At 40.1% G+C, this 16227-nt stretch overlaps 1 protein-coding gene across 1 annotated transcript in view; it reads left to right on the top strand.

Annotated features, from left to right (window-relative positions):
• The window catches only part of CDK6 (cyclin dependent kinase 6), a 208286-nt gene that overhangs the window by 178752 nt on the left and 13307 nt on the right, over positions 1-16227 (top strand). Inside the window, exons 5-6 of the mRNA XM_016218819.2 lie at positions 9811-9861; positions 14628-14763. Coding sequence (XP_016074305.1) covers positions 9811-9861; positions 14628-14763 — 187 coding nt within the window. The remainder of the gene's footprint in view (positions 1-9810; positions 9862-14627; positions 14764-16227) is intronic.

Here is a 16227-nt window from a genome sequence, read left to right as displayed (position 1 = left end):
AGAGTCCTCACCAGACACCTTCATGTAGGATTTCCTAGCCTCCAGAGCTGTGGGAAATAGATCTCTGTTGTTTCAGCCACCCAATCTATGGTATTTTGTAAGGGCAGCTCAGGCTGACTAAGCCAGGAAGAGATGGCACTGGAAGAAAAGGCAATTCTTTAAGTATTTAAGAGAAATTATTATTTCTGGAAAATAGTAGATACTCAGTAATTGTTGAAGTGATAAGAAATGGGTCTTTTTTATCTTAATGATTGCTTAGGCTTCTTTAGTCATAGATAAAATTGACTAAGTCAGTTAATATATTAATTTGTAAGTTTTGTAATGTTTCAGGAATCTCGAGTGGTTTGCTGAGTTCTGGTTTAATTTTCATTCTCAATCTTGAACTGAAAAACAGTGATGTGTATCTGTCTCTCTCTCTCTCGGAAGTTACTCATAGTCCAGTAAGTATGAGCTCTCTGTGGAGAAATAAATTATTCACATCTGGTATCAAGGAAAAGTTAATTCAGCTATTTGTTTTGAAGGAAATTACCAGACTCAGAGTCGCCTGCTGTGGACAGATATGGCAGAACACACTCTAACTTAGGTTCATCTGGTCTTAACTATGAGTGGCACCTCCCTTCCCTGGTAGAAGTATCTTTTCTGATGGTCTCTGTCTCAGTGACAGAACTTCAACTCAGACTCTTCTTTTTTGCCCCAGTGCTTCCCTTGTGTTAACTTGGGCTTTTAAATTTTTTCTCCAGTGCTCTTTCCCACCAGCCCCTCTTCCTTTCTGGACTGGTTTCCTTCAAGCGCCCCTTTCCCCTCCATGCCCTCTTTAATCCCTCTGTGTTTTGCCTTTGCTACACTTTTTCTCAACACCTGCCTGTCTTTGTCTTCCAAGGAGCCCATCCCTGCCCTACATACCTAGGTGAAGTCAGCACCGAAAGCCAAAGTTCCCATCCTATGTGCCTCTTGCTTCTCTGATGATTTTGGCAAGATTTTAGATTTAGAGAACTAATTGTCAGCCAGCCCTGGTTTTTAAATGCCCATTATTTACAGGCAAATATTGTTTAGTGCCACAGACCAGCTAAAGCATAAATGGATACAGGAGTCAAATCCAGTTTGGCTCTACGTGTGTGTGTATCTATTCATATATACTTATCTGTGCAAATACACATGCTCGCACTTGCATTACCATGAAATGAGCCAAGCAAGTAAATTTTGAGGCAGGAGAGATTGAAGTTTATGGAAAGAAGGGAGAGAAAGCCTTCTTGGTGAAAAGACCAGTAACCATTCTTATGTATTCAATGGGTTCCAGTTAGGGGCAGGGTAAGAAGTAAATTATGTGCCCTGGCTGTAGAAACAAGTAGGGGTTGGCCCTCTCCTCAAAGAACTTCCAGTTTGGCTGTAGAGACCAACAAGTAAGTGAGTAATAGAAGTGGGTTAGCTTAGGAGTCAGGAAGAGGTGCGATGAACAGCTCACATACATGCACTATGTGGCAAGTAGCCATGTTGGGATTTTTTTCCTTCTGATTTTCAAAGCAATTAGTACACATAAAATACTAAATACAGAATAATAGAAAAATGCAGAAAACAAATTCCCCATAATCTCACCATCCAGAGGAAAGCATAAAATAGTAGTTTTATAAGAGTGCCCTTTTTGTACATAGACATTTTTTGGTCTGTTGTTTCATCCTAATCTGATAAATCAGGCGTTTGGGGAAATTCAGATCATGTTAGTAAGTTATTCATAACTTTCAGAGCACATGTCTTCAAATGGGTACTTCATTGACTATATGGTAAAATCAGTGTTTGTCACTATACCTTAGCCCATGTGCTTTCATATGTTTAGGCCTAAAGCCATTTTCTTAGCAGTTTTTTTACTGTCCTGAATCTAATGTTTCCTTGGAAATATAGTTTCTTAAGTACTTTTCTTAAACAACTTTATTAACATATAATTCACATACCACATAATTCTCCAGTGTAAATCGTACAATCCATTGGTTTTTCGTTCAGCATATCCACAGAGTTGGGCAACCGTCACCACAATCCATTTTAGAACATTCTCATCAACCCAAAAAGAAACCCCATGCCCATTAGCAGTCACTCCTTGTTTCTCCCCAGGGTCCCCCATCCTAGGCAACCACTTATCTGCTTTCTGACTCTAGAGATTTGCTTCTTATAAATGGAATCATACCATAGATATGTGCTCTTTTGAGACTGGCTTCCTTTACTGAGCATAACGTCTTTAAGGGTCATCCATTTGTCGCATGTATCATCAGTGCTTCATTTCTTATGTCTGAGTGTCAGCTACCACATTATATAGCTCTGCTACATTACATTCTGTTCTTCCCTTCATCAGTTGATGGGTATTTGGGTTGTTTCCACTTTTTTGGCTGTTAGAAATAGTGCTGCTGTGGACATTCATGTACAAGCTTTTATGTGGACATACGTTTTCATACTCTTGGATATGATGAACTATACCTTTTTTGCATGTCTTTCATTCTTAAATTTCATAAATATCATTTTATACATTATTTGTTATTATAAAGGAACGAGTTTAAAACTAAGTTAATTATCATCCAGTCTTAATCTTTTCCACCTATCACCCTCTTCCCCACCTTCCTCATTCAGCCTGGCTTTACCAGTAATACAAACTTAAAATCACGCTACTTCTTCCAAATGATAGTCTTCCACCAAGTTATGATCATCTCCCCTCAAATGCCTCTGTGTCCTTCCCCATGGTCCTATCCACCTAGTTTGGGTTCTTGTCTTCTCACTTGTCCACTGGCCTCTCCCTCTGGCCTCCCTGGCCCCATCTCCATCGCCTGCGGTTGACTCGGTAAACCTCTGCCATGGTGATCTTTCTAAAACACAGTGCTGTTTGCTGCTCATCAGAGCCAGACCAGCTTAGCCGCTTACTGAGCTGTCTTTCCTTGCTTAAGTTACTTCTCACCTATTAAAAAGAAAGAAGTTAATCAGACTGCTTCCTGACATCCTAGTGAAAATTAAATTACTGCCCTGGGCTTCTGTCTCCCACCAGCAAAATGAGATGAATGTCTCTGTTTCATGGTCCTGTGTTTGTATATCTTGCCTCCCATGGGGGCAAGGATTATTATGGTAGTATGTAGCATACAGATATATATTTATGTACAGGTATTTATATTTTAATGTACTTATATTAAATATATAATATAATTTAAACATATGTATATAATATATTAAGGCCATATATCACTTAGTATATGTTTTTGGAGAGTGCTATCTCCCAGCACCTAAGGCAGCCCTATGTGCTTAAAGAGTGATCACTCAGTGTTTATGAAGTAAATCAATTAATTGATTTTCTGCTTAATCTGGTTGTTTGAATAGGTGGTAACTGTAAGGTGATAAACATTTTTAACTTAACAGATATCAGCTCTAGAACTAAACATGGGAACAAGTATAAAATAGTAGACATTCCCTAGGTAATATTTTTCAAAAGGTCACTTTATGAACATGGAAATTTCCTCGTCTAATCAAGAAAAATAACAGTAAAAGCATAACAGCAGGTTACCAAGGTGTTCTATAGGGTGATCTGTGACTTCTTTTCTGTACAATGAAGTTATTGTAAACGACACCTTTCATCTTCCATTCTGCATGAATCATTTCCTTTCTATAACAGACACACCAGCATACACTTCTCATCTGCTAGAAAACATACCCTGCTTCTAAATGTTGTTTTCCACTGTTCATTGAGATGTGGGGGACATTTATATGTTCTATATGTTCTTTTAGTTTATTTAAAAAGGCACATAATCTGAAATGTAGTTCCTTTGTAATCTGACCCAAGAAAATTCTCTTCACTGATAAAAGAATTTCTAGTTAAAACTACATGCAGAAGAAGAAATTACATTGCCAATTCAAAATTAATTAACCCTTATTGGAAAATTTGACATTTATTCTTTCTTTTCTTGATGATAAAGGTATGAGTTGTAACAGGTGTAGAGAATATATAGTGACCTCAGAGGAAGGACTATTAGGCTTAACTATGACTTGGACACACACCACATGGTAACTAATGTCCCCTTCCTTTCTTGTTCACTGTATGAATACTTGATGTTATCGTCTGTGTATAACAGTGGCCAGGAACAAGAGAAATAGCTACCATGTGTGAGTGTGAGAAAGCATGTGGGTATTTAGTTGCCACTTACTATGGATCTACTATAAACTGGACATTTTACAGTTGAAGCAGATGAGCTCAAAGAGGCTATGTGACTTTCTTAACATCAGTCAGGGAGAACTAGCTGGTAGGGGTTCATACGCAGGACCGTCATCACCAAAGTTTATGCCCTTTCCCAGGTCAACAGATATCCTGAAAAGCCAACATGTTACAGGCAGGGAAAACATTAAGGCTTAAACTCTCACAAATTCAAAAAAGCCTTAGGGGAAATCCTTGCTAAAAACCCCCAAGAGCCATACTTGTTTTGGCATGATTGTGCCTAAGGTGATATGAGAAGAGAATTGACTTTGCTGTGGTTTGAAACGAATGCAATTTTGCCATTACATTTTGCAATAATCCCCTTTTAGTTAGAAAAAATGCTTACATGTATAAATGAAAAATGTATTTCTTTCAAAAAGAGTGTATCTTACCATCATTAACTAGTATTATCAAGTATAATAGTGAAGGAAAATATTTGAAGAAAATACTTGGAAATAACCTAAAATTCGCTTTCATAAAAACTCATAGCAATGTTCAATTTCAGATATTTTCCCCCAAAATATTATTTATTTTGTCAAATAAATTGCTTTCAAAGGGTAGCATGGCAAAGACCTTCCAGTAGGCTCCCCTGTAGTTTATGTGGAAATTCCAAATAGAAAGAGGCTCAGGGCCATGAAAGACAGAAGGAGGGTTATGCAATAGAATGTAACAGTCTCAGGAGGTGAGTGCGGAGAAAATCTTCCAAAGAAAAAGGAGGATCATAAGTGAAGTAAAGAGAAAAGAAATGTAGGTATAAAGTTAGAAATGGGATTCATGAAATTTAGATCCAACTAAGGTCTTTAGCAGATATCGTTTGTGTACCCAAGCACTTGGTTAAACTACTAGAGAGTCATCTAAAAGTAAGTAATTGTAGTTTTTGAGATAGCAAAATTCACAAAAGTTACTGGCTTTAAATATTGTCCTGTATAATAAAAGGATTTTTTAAATATGTTTGTCCAGTCAAAGCAATTGGATAGTCTTTATTTGGGAATGTTTTTGGTAGGTGTAATTTTTCATTTTATTACTTAATAACCCCCTTAACCCCCCCCAAAAAAGTGTGTATTTAAGGAAGAAATATTTTTAAAACTATAAAAATAGGCTTCAGATTTACTACTCTCAGTAGAATATCTCTATTGCTAATTTTATCTTTAAATAATTTGTTTAAAAGAATTAGTAAGTGTGTCACCTGTAAGGAGGTTTGTGTCTAAAAACAGACAAGATGGGATAGCTTGGTGGATTCTCTCCCTGCAGTGATTCGGAAAAAATGCATGGCTTTTTATCTTTTATGAGCCTCTGTCTCGTGGTATGTAATTGAACATTCCTCTCCCGTCTTCAGTCTTCATGCAGGGCCTCTATAAAGATTTCCAGGAGGGGAACGTTTTTAGACAGTGGGAAGAAACAGTTCAAAGCTATTTTGGGCCTCTTCAGCTTGTCTATCTGGCCATCTCTCTCTCAGTCTGTCTTTCAGTGTCTTTTATTCCCCCCACTTTGCTCCTTCAACCCTCTACTTCCTTCCAGCTCAGCTCTATGTCATGCTAATAAAGAGCCAGCCAAGGCCGACTCATGCATGTGTGTGTTTTAGCTGAATCATTCTTGTAATTATAAAATTATTCAGGGCAGCAGAATTAAACTGTCCCTCACCGCACCAACCCAAAGAATATAATCAAAGATTATGTTCATATTTGTTCACCTGCAGTATGCCATAAATTATATGAATTAAAGGATATTTAACTCAGCTAATCTAAGGAAGAAATCTTCAAAATAATCTCAATGAAAGTACAGCCCTGTGTGTTTCTTCATTACATGGTGCTCAGAGACCTTATACAGCAAGACTTTTTCTCATAGAGCCTATTTCAAAACAGATTGTATCATACAGGGTCCCTAGAGCAGTCTTATTCTTACATCTTCATACTCCACCATGGCACACCCAAGAGTCCATCATGTTGAAAGTTTTCATCCTTCCTCTGAGTCCATTGTACCCTTCCATGCTCCTGATCCTCGGTAATAAAACTGGCTCATGCAAAATACTCAGAATTTTCAGCCAGGAAATCAATAGGTGGTTCTTAGAGTTTGATCACATTTGTGTCCAACCACTTGGTCAGCTGAGAGTCCTAGTTCCGATTTGGCCTCTTCACTCCTTTATGTGCTCCATTTCCATTGTCTTTGACTATGTATTTACATCCAAAGATCCATTTTTTAGGAGTTAATTACAGTCAGAGTTCACTGGTTTTGTGTAATTGAAGCCAACCCACATCTGCTGCAAAGCCAAGTTAACAGACCTCAGAGTTGCACACCAGGTCTTCCTAAGGTGGCAAAAGTCGTCTGATCTGTACACTGAATTGCTGCCTCCAGGTTTCTTGTATTCCCTTGCAGGTTTTGCGGAGTAGTCACAGAAGAGTGATTATGATTCACACCTTTAGTTGCCACACTCTTTATTAAAAGAGGCCAAACTGCTGAGCCAGCCCTCACTCAAGGATGACAAGCACCTCTGGCTCTGGCAGGATGGTGGACTGATTACATGATTTCAAAGTCCTATGCTAAAACATCTAGTAGATGTAAAAGAAGGTAGCGACCATTTGCTTAAATGCATAATGGAACCAGCAAAAAAGTTAGAAATATTGCCAAGAGACAAAAACAGAAAAGGGAGCTGAAAACCAAAACAGTAAGGGCATGAGCCACTGCTGCTGCTGAGCTTCAGGCTTGGGTTTCAGTGCCCACCCAGGAAAGAGATGGTCTTGTGCCTTTGCCCGGGAACAACACCCATTCAAGTTAGTCTGCCTGGTTTGCTTCCTGATAGCCATGGCCAACATATTTATTTTAAACTACTCCATAAGCCCTAGCCAGTTGCTCAGTGGTTAGAGCGTCGACCTATGGACTGAAGGGTCCTGGGCTCGATTCCTACCAAGGCCACGTACCTCGGTTGCAGGCTCGATCCCTGTCCCTGGGTCAGGGTGCATGTGGGAGGCAACCAATCGACATCTCTCTTTCTCCCTTCCACTCTCTCTGAAAAGCAATGGAAAAATATCCTCAGGTGAGAAGTAAAAAATAAAATAAAATAAACCATGATACTCAAAGGTAATTTCACCCATGCTTCTGTGGATGCCAGTCTTCCCAAAGAGTGGGGCGGGGGGAAGGGGAGGGCTTGACATATTGACACAGCTACTTTACCAGCTCATCAGATTAAACCGATATTCTCTGGCCTGGCTGGTGTTGCTCAGTGGTTGAGCATCCACCCATGAACCTGGAGGTCATAGTTCGATTCCCGGTCAGGGCACATGCCCGGGTTGCAGGCTCGATCCCCCGTCAGGGGCATGCAGGAGGCAGCCAATCAGTGACTCTCATCGTTGATGTTTCTCTCTCTCTCACTCCCTCTCCCTTCCTCTCTCTGAAATCAATAATGACATTAAACCAATTTTTTAAAAATCTAGAAGGGTCATCAGTCAGTCAGTTTCTGGAGAGGATAGAGAGCCTCAGTCATTCTGGTGAATTGCTTTGTTCCTTGTTAAAACAGAGCAAGACTGTAAAGGCACTTAGACACATGCAAAGCCGTCTGAGTACAGAATCTGCCAGGCATCTGCTGTGAGACCCAGGTTCTCTCCATAAAGTGCTCTTCACGCTGTCCCTAGACTGTCTCACCCCCACCCCACCCCACCCTGAAGCTTAGCTGCCATGACTGACTGACGCAGAGAACATAGTAACCGAAATGAAAGCATCACAGCACAATCATGAAAGCATTCAGGCTTCGGGGCTAGGCAGACTTGGGTTGAATTTTAAGGCTGCAATTTGTTATGTGTCCTTAGGGTAAGTCATGAAATGTCTGTTTCCTCACCTAAAAATAGGGACGATGATAATAATACTGTGTGCTCCGGGAGGTACTGTGAGAATTAAGTGAGAGCACGTCTGGGGAGCACGTGGCACTATGCCACATACATTAGTGCTCTATGAATAATAGCTGTTAAGATCCCATTGTGTGGCTTTTCTAAAACTTACACTTCTTACCTTAATGTCTTTAAGACCTGTCTGGATGTCTTTTGGAACCCAACCCCATAATTCTTTATGAATGTGGCTGCATTAGTGACGTGCAAGTTGCCCGTATGAGTTTGCTGGGGCTGCCATAACAAAACACCACAGACTAGGTGCTTCAGCAACAGAAATGTATTCTCACAATTTTGGAGGCTGGAAGTTCATGACAAGGTGTCAGCAGGTTTGGTTTCTTCTAAGGCCTCTCTCCTTGACTTGCCTTCCTGAAGTGTCCTCACATGGTTATTTCTGTGTGTGCACACATGCCCCTGTTGTCTCCTTGTGTCTCCAAATTTCCTCTTCTTATGAGGACACCAGAAAGATTGGATTAGGGTCCACCCCAACAGCCTCTTTTTGACTCTTTAAAGGCCCTATCTTCAAATACAGTCACATTCTGAGGTACTAGGTGTGGGCTTCCATATATGAATTGGGGGAGAACACAATTCAGCCTATAACATTTCCACAAATCCATTTTCCACTGCATTTGAAAATAACCATTTTGGGAATAATAATAAATAGAAAGTGTGGTTGAAGAATTTTAAGGTGCCTTCTACCTGAAATGCTATGACTTTGCAGGATTCTTTATAGATGACCTATATAGTGAGTTTATTTACTGGGCATACAAAATATTTAAGAGGTCAGGTTTAAAGATTTATAAACTGAAATATAATATTTTTAAAATATGAGCTTTGTTAATAGGCTACAGATATTTTTTAAACACATTATTGCTGAAAAATACCTGTTTATGTCACTCATTGAGCAAAGAGGGAACGTTTACATGTGTACCATAGGTGCATATAAAATATTTTTTAACCCAGCACCTGTTTAGGTAAAGCACTAGGCCAAAGGTTAAGGGCAAACCTAGAGAAGTCCCTGCTCTCAAAGGATATTGATCTACTGGGGGAAATATGCCAGAGGTGTGACCAAGTGAGCTGAACTAAATGCCAGTTAAATATTCAGGGTAGGCAATGGGGGTGGTGTGTTCACAAATGCCTCCCAAGTCCAGAGTTAGGGCTTTGACCTTGAATGCTTATATTCCATAATACTGGGAGGAAGAGAAGTGGTAAAATCAGAGAAATAGACCCAGAGGTAGCTCACTCCAGCATTCAGGACAAGTGGAAGGAGAGAGACTCAAGAGGAAGTACTAGAGTCGCCTAGTGGTGAGGAAAGGGTGCTCTGAGAAGGATCTGGCTAAAACCAGTTGGAAAGAACCCCACACACCTCTGGTTTGAGACCAGGACAGTGATGTGTTCCATCTGTCACAAAGTTAAGTAGAACTTTGAAGCCAGTGCCTGTATGTGATGTTGGCACTACTGTTACAATGACCATGAATAGGGGATAGTCATGATTATAAAACATGGGCATCAGATGCCTCCAGTTATCGGTGAGAGGTCCTTGCCCTAAATGACATCCAAGAATAGCTTTCATTTACCAAAGGGAAGATGTCTCGATCCCTTACTTCTTTCCCACCCTTAGAGAATATTTTGTTTTCTGTTAAACAGTGATAATGACAAGGATGATTGAAATGTAACCTGAGAAAATTGGTTGTTTAATCTGTATCTTTATTCTTTTAGGCCTCTTTTTCGTGGAAGTTCAGATGTGGATCAACTAGGAAAGATCTTGGAGTAAGTAATAACTGTAATTTTACATCAGTGCCTGTAGCGTTAAAACATTTACAGTGACTTTCCTCTGACGTTCATATAATGCGTTTATCTCTTGTCTTTCCTACCCAAGCTGCTGCTGCAGACAATGTTACTGTTTGTGTGGTGAGTGGGGACATGGTAAACGTGCTGTTTTATGCAGAGCCCATCATGAAAGGTGGCCTGACTGCTCTGCTCTGAAGGCCTGTATGTTGCTCGTATGGATCTTTGCGCTGCTCCTTTTGCTTTTGCTTGGCTGAGCTCTGTTCTTTAGTTCAAATGTGTTGTCTGCCTGAGGTCATTTCACATGCCTCCACCATCAGAGGTGGGGTGCTTGGTGGCCTGGTAACCCATCCTTGCCCACTGGGCTTCCTGTCCCCATTGAGTATCCTTTAGTCATCCAGGTTGGTTTTGTATTGTTTTCCTGGACAAAGAATGGTATACTAAACAATCCATTTTTCTCTGAAGCACTGAAATACAAAACGAGAATCCTAGGTTCTAATCCTATGTCTTTAGCTAAATAACTATGCAGCCTTGAGTAAGTCATTTAACATACCCTAAAAAGATTTTATACAGGGCCTGGTACATAGTCAATGATTTTTAAATGTTAGCTATTGTTATAATTCATTATTAATTGTTTAAGCATTTTGTTCCTCAACTTTTTTACCTGAGAAATGAAAGTTGGGGCTTAAATTTTCTTTAAGTTCCTTTCTTGTGCTCCAGTTCTTTGGCTCCAGGTGTCTGTTACATAGCTCCTCACTGATTTGCAGGTTTCCATTTGTGTCTGCATGTGTGCATGTGAAGATATGGATGCTTTCATGTTTCTAGAATGTAAAAAGGGAGCTTTTCTTCTCACAAAGCATGCAGTATGGCATCCTTTGGGGATTTATACATTTACCAAGTCCCATCAGAATTGGGGTGGAATAGGAAGAAAGTGGGAGTTGTACAACCCAAAATACCCCTGATCATTGGTCTGTGACATTTTATAGGAATCCCGGTGATTTTTTATATTTTTAGTCTATAAAACTGGGGAGAAGTACCCTTAAAGAAAAGAATTCTGTTTTAATCCCATCTACTCAAGCATGACTGCTTAAAACAGTTGGAACACGACTGGAACCTGACTTTGTTCTTTGGGTGACTGAAAGCAGCTCTGATAGACATCTGTTCGTGCCAGTGCCACTGCTAAGTCAGAACCCGGTGGCTTTAAGGTCTGCCTGGGTCCAAGGCAACTGCCACAACTGCTGCTTCTGCTGCTGCTACTGACCACTCTGTACGATGGGTGGGTTCAGGGTAGAACTGGCTTCTGAATGTCAAGTTCTTTGTCATTCAGTGATGAACTCCATCTCCTCTTCTCCATCACTGTTGAATATGCTTTGTGTGTATGTGATCTTGAAGAGGGAACTGGGAAAGTCAGACATACACCAGTGACCCTCTGTGGAAAGGAAAGCGGCTTGCCAGGCAGTGAAGTCCTTCACCTGCTTTCCCTTACGGACGCCACCTGGGCGTCTGGTCCACCTCCAGCACTGGCGTCTGCAATCTTGTTAACATTGTTGGTGCCCCTGAGTATACGAAGCCAGCGAGGTGGGCCAGAAGGAACCTTTGATGAGCATGCTTGACTTGCTTCTGAGGGAAAGCCAGTTCCACTTTCGGCAAAGGCCTGAGATCCTAGGTTGCCAGCAGAAAGAAGCCCATAAAGCCCTACATGTTTTGGGCCTTTAGATTTTTCTTCTTGGTTTCTGGCATTGTTTCACTGAAATTATGTGCTGTTTCCTCTGAATACAGTTATTACTTTGGCATAGAGAAAAGGAACAATGCTGCACCCTAGTGTCACTTCTGAAGTACTTGAAAAATTATTTCTGTCCCCACCATCACTGCCATTTATAGGTTTTGTGCTCTGTCATTCTTTCCAGTACAAATGTCAACTTTTAAGGCTTATATTCAGCTGTCCAAATACTGAAATTTGATGCCGGCACTTTTTAATGGACCTATCAGAATTTCACCACACTCACATATGGGCCATAAAAGCACATACTGTATTAAACTGAATTTTTTTTTTTTTTTTAAAGGAAGTTATATTCACATTCTCTTTAAGGGGAAAAAAAAATGTTTGTGTTTAGGAAGATTTATACTTTCAAAGAACAACAAGTACTTTGAAAGTGAAACTGAATGCTTTTAGCCTGTGGCATTTTAGAGCATTTTTAAGACCAGAGTCATAGTTAAATAGAAACAAAATATTGGATTTGGAATAAGGAGAACTGGGTTCACTCCAGGCTCTGTGGCTAAACTCTCTCTGTTTTACTCTAGCAGTTCATTTCATCCCTCTAACTCAGTTTCCCCATCTATAAACAGAAATAATAATACCTGACTTACATATCGTGGGAGGGTGTTATGGGGATCAGAGAAGGTGATAGATTTGCAAACACCTCTAAAAGTTATTTATATAAACATGTATATAATTATACACCACACATAAACACATACATACAGACACAGTTTTTCGGAGGGCTTTTGGCATTCAGCTGCGCGTGTTGCCAGATTTAACTCAATATAAATATATTGAAAGCTGCAAATAAAAAGATTTTAAACTATTAACAAGAGTTGTTGTAACCAATTTCTAGGTAGCTGGTGATGACATGCAAATACATTGACATAAAAATGGCTAAAAAACTAAAAATGAATGGAAGAAAAATTTTTTAAGTTCTTTAATAAGCGTTTTCCTTTTCACCCTCTGCCAGTCTCATTCTACCCAAACACATACACATTTATTTCCTTCAATAATTCAGAAAGAGGTTTGTGTCCTTCCTACTCTTACTCTAGATATTGCTATTAAACACATTCGTATATTGGCTCAAGTTGCCATTTCCTTTCATTTGTCCCAGTAACTATGTCCCTGAGTCTGTCTTTATCTGCCTCAATGGCTCTCCCGGAATGCCTTACAGAGGTAGGATTGTCTTTCCCTGGACACCCAGTGACAGGTGCAGGTAGACATGGCGTTTGCTCTCCCCCAGTGAGGTCTAGGACCTGCGCTCTGTGAAGTAAGAGAAGGAGATCAAAGCCCTACAAAGATCCTGTGGCGTTCACCACCACATCTCCCCAAACCTGGAAATCCATTCAGAAGAACGCCCCTTCTGGGCCTTAGTCCCAGTGAGTGCAGGCCAGAAAGACCCTAATGCAGGCAGGCCAGCAGCATCTCTAACTGTCATTTAAATTGTTTGGTCACTATTTGAATAGCCATAGATTCTGTTCACTAAACCATCATTTTTTTAGTTCAGAATTAATCAGTCTATGTGAGACATAAGTTCTTACATCCCCTGATTTTCTTTGTTCAAACCTACTTTTTCCACCTTTATGTAAGCTATAAATAATATCTACATAATGTATATTATGGCGTGTAAGGCCACTGACCTATTAATATTTCTAAAGAACACATTACACATTAATAGAACTCAAACAGTTCATATGTTAGGGTGGTAGGGATGCATTGCCAACACATTTTAGATTAATAACATTTTTCCCTCTTATAATAATGAGTAATGTATTGATATTGACCTGTACTGTGTATCAGACACTGTGTTATGTGCACTTTGTATAAATTGTCACTGATCCTCATAACAATCATAACTTATTACCATTGTATGAAAATGACACTGAAGTTCATAGAAGTTAAGTAATTTGTCCTTACCTACCCATAAGTGGCAGGTGCAGAATTTTAACCCAGGTCTGCCTGTTTCCAAAGCCTGTGCTATTTTTATATTATCTGATTGCTCTGTCCACATTTCTGATCCCAGAATGATTTTCAGGGAAAACTTAAATGGTATTGTTTTTATTTACTTGTTCACTTTGAAATACCCTAAAATAGTTATGGGATAAAAAATTATATAAATTAAATTTGATATTAAATTATAAAAAGGTGTTTGCATAACACAGGACTAACATACCTTTTAGCCTCTTTTTTTTTTTTTCTTTTTTTTTTTTTTTTTTTTTTTTGTCTGATTCTAATGTATATAGCTACTGTTTGGGGAATTACTCTTTAACCAAGAGTGCAACCAAACTTACGTGTTAAGAAATCATGTTACATGAGCATCATAAAAGCATGTCAATACCCAAGTGTTTGATCAGAACACCAAAAGCACTCTTGGGCATAAAGGAAAATATTCTATGCCCATGTGGGTCTACTTTGAATATATAGATCCTGCTCTGTCAGTATGTCAGGGCTTATGGGTAATATAACATTTTCCATTTCTTCATTATCTCTTCCATTTACTATCTGCTTCCAGAGTAATCTCTTATCTCTTCCCAGTGAATTTTACAATACTCCTGCGAGATTACCCTCTACCCTTTGATTACCGTATTGAGGCCAGAGAGAAATGAGAATCCTGCCAGTTATTCAAGTGAAGGGCTCCTGGGGCTCTGTGTCTACCATGCCTGTCCCTTAGACTTTACCTTCATCTAGAATTTGGTGGGTGCCCGGCTGGCATGGCTCAGCCATTGAGCATCGACCTAGGATCCAGGAGATCGAGGTTTGATTCCCAGTCAGGGCACATTCCTGGGTTTCAGACTCAATCCCCAGGGCAAGGCATGCACGAGGCAGCTGATCAATGACTCTCTCATTATAGATGTTTTTATCTCTCTCTCCCTCTCCCTTCCTCTCTCTGAAATCAATAAAAATATTTTTTTAAAAATAGAATTTGGTGGAAAAATATCTTTTGCATAGCAGCTTATGCTTATGTTCACGTGTGATTCTTTTGTAGCGTAATTGGACTCCCAGGAGAAGAAGACTGGCCTAGAGATGTTGCCCTTCCCAGGCAGGCTTTTCACTCAAAAACTCCCCAACCTATTGAGAATTTTGTAACAGATATTGATGAACAAGGCAAAGACCTACTTCTGGTAAGTTCAGGCGATGCAGAGTTATCAGCATTGTGCTGATGAGAGACTTGCCCTGTCCTCTCTGGGTGGTGGGGACAGCATCAGTTCAGCATCACAGGCTACAACCTCACAAGGCATGGGCCGCAATCTCTGCAGCTCTCATTTCCACACCTGAAGCAGCTGGTGACTTTTGATTCTGGAATGTTTTCAGTTCTTACAGAAAGAGTCTGATACACATTCATTCAGTTCTTCATCTTTGAATGTTCATTTCACTGTAGCTTTTGAAGCCTCTCTACTCATCTAGACATATGCTTGTAATAAGTATTGAATGTGTCATGCACATATAAAATACATCACTGAATATAAGGATGTTGGTGTCCTATTTGAGACTCAAATTGTAATAATGACCTTTTACATAATTCCCTGTACTTGGTGGCCAGAACACAATAGGTACGGGAGTGTACCTACTTGGCTACTCTTGGTGTTTGGAACCCAATAAGTAATGAGTATATCTTTCACCACTAAATTAACAACCTTTGCTCTCTGACCATGAAAGTACTCCTAGACTGGCAGGAGCCAGTGCTCCCAATCTGTCAGTGTATTCGGAATTTCAAATATAGATCTCAGAGTCTATAGTCTTAGTAGAAATGTTGCGCTTCAGCTCTGTGTGGACACGGCCAGTGATTGGCATGTTTGCAGAGCCATGGGTTTTCCAAGTGAAGCTCCACTCCCCCTTCCCCTGATGGTGGCTGCTTTTCTGATGTTTAGGTAATGGTTCTCTCCACTTCCAAGTTATGAATAAGGACATCTATATTTCCTCCCCACTGTTCATTTCTAAGACACTCACGAAGGCCTACATCCTTTGATATAAATTAATTAGAAGGCAGAATATTTACCTAGATAAAGGCTCACAATACATACACACATTTGCTGACTCACCTGCCACTTAGGAACATTTTTCCTTGATTTCAAATAGCACAGACATGTACTTGCATTACCTTAAGAAAAGGGGGTTTGATGGACTGTTTCATGTGGCCTGGAAATGGAAAGCCATTCAGAGCCTAAGTGCTCTGTCCCTGTCTTGTGCATCACCTGCTCTTAGCAACAGTGCCGTTTTTCACCTCTTTGCTGCTTTCCAGTTGTACTGCCTACTCCCCTTAACTTTAACTGGTCCCTTGACTGTCAGAACTGCAACTAAGTCATGGTTCTTTCAGTGCTAACCCCCACTGCTAACATTTGCCCCATCAGTATTTCCTAAAAGGAAGAACCTGACTGGCACACCTTACCTTTTTGACAAGCTGCTGGTCCAGGCAGCTGTGCTGGGAAGGGGTAGGGATCGTGTGGTATAAAATTTGGCCACCATAGGCTTTCCTTCTCAGCAGGAAAGTTGAATGACAGACAATGTCACCTGCTCATTTAGGGTGCCCCACTAGCGGTGGTGGTTTTCAAAGTCAGACAACATGCTCGTGCTACACTGGAAAAGTA

The sequence above is a fragment of the Miniopterus natalensis genome, chromosome 10, assembly GCF_054644295.1.
Source record: "Miniopterus natalensis isolate mMinNat1 chromosome 10, mMinNat1.hap1, whole genome shotgun sequence".
In the NCBI taxonomy this organism is placed as follows: domain Eukaryota; kingdom Metazoa; phylum Chordata; class Mammalia; order Chiroptera; family Miniopteridae; genus Miniopterus; species Miniopterus natalensis.
This window is presented reverse-complemented; position numbering and strand designations above follow the sequence as displayed.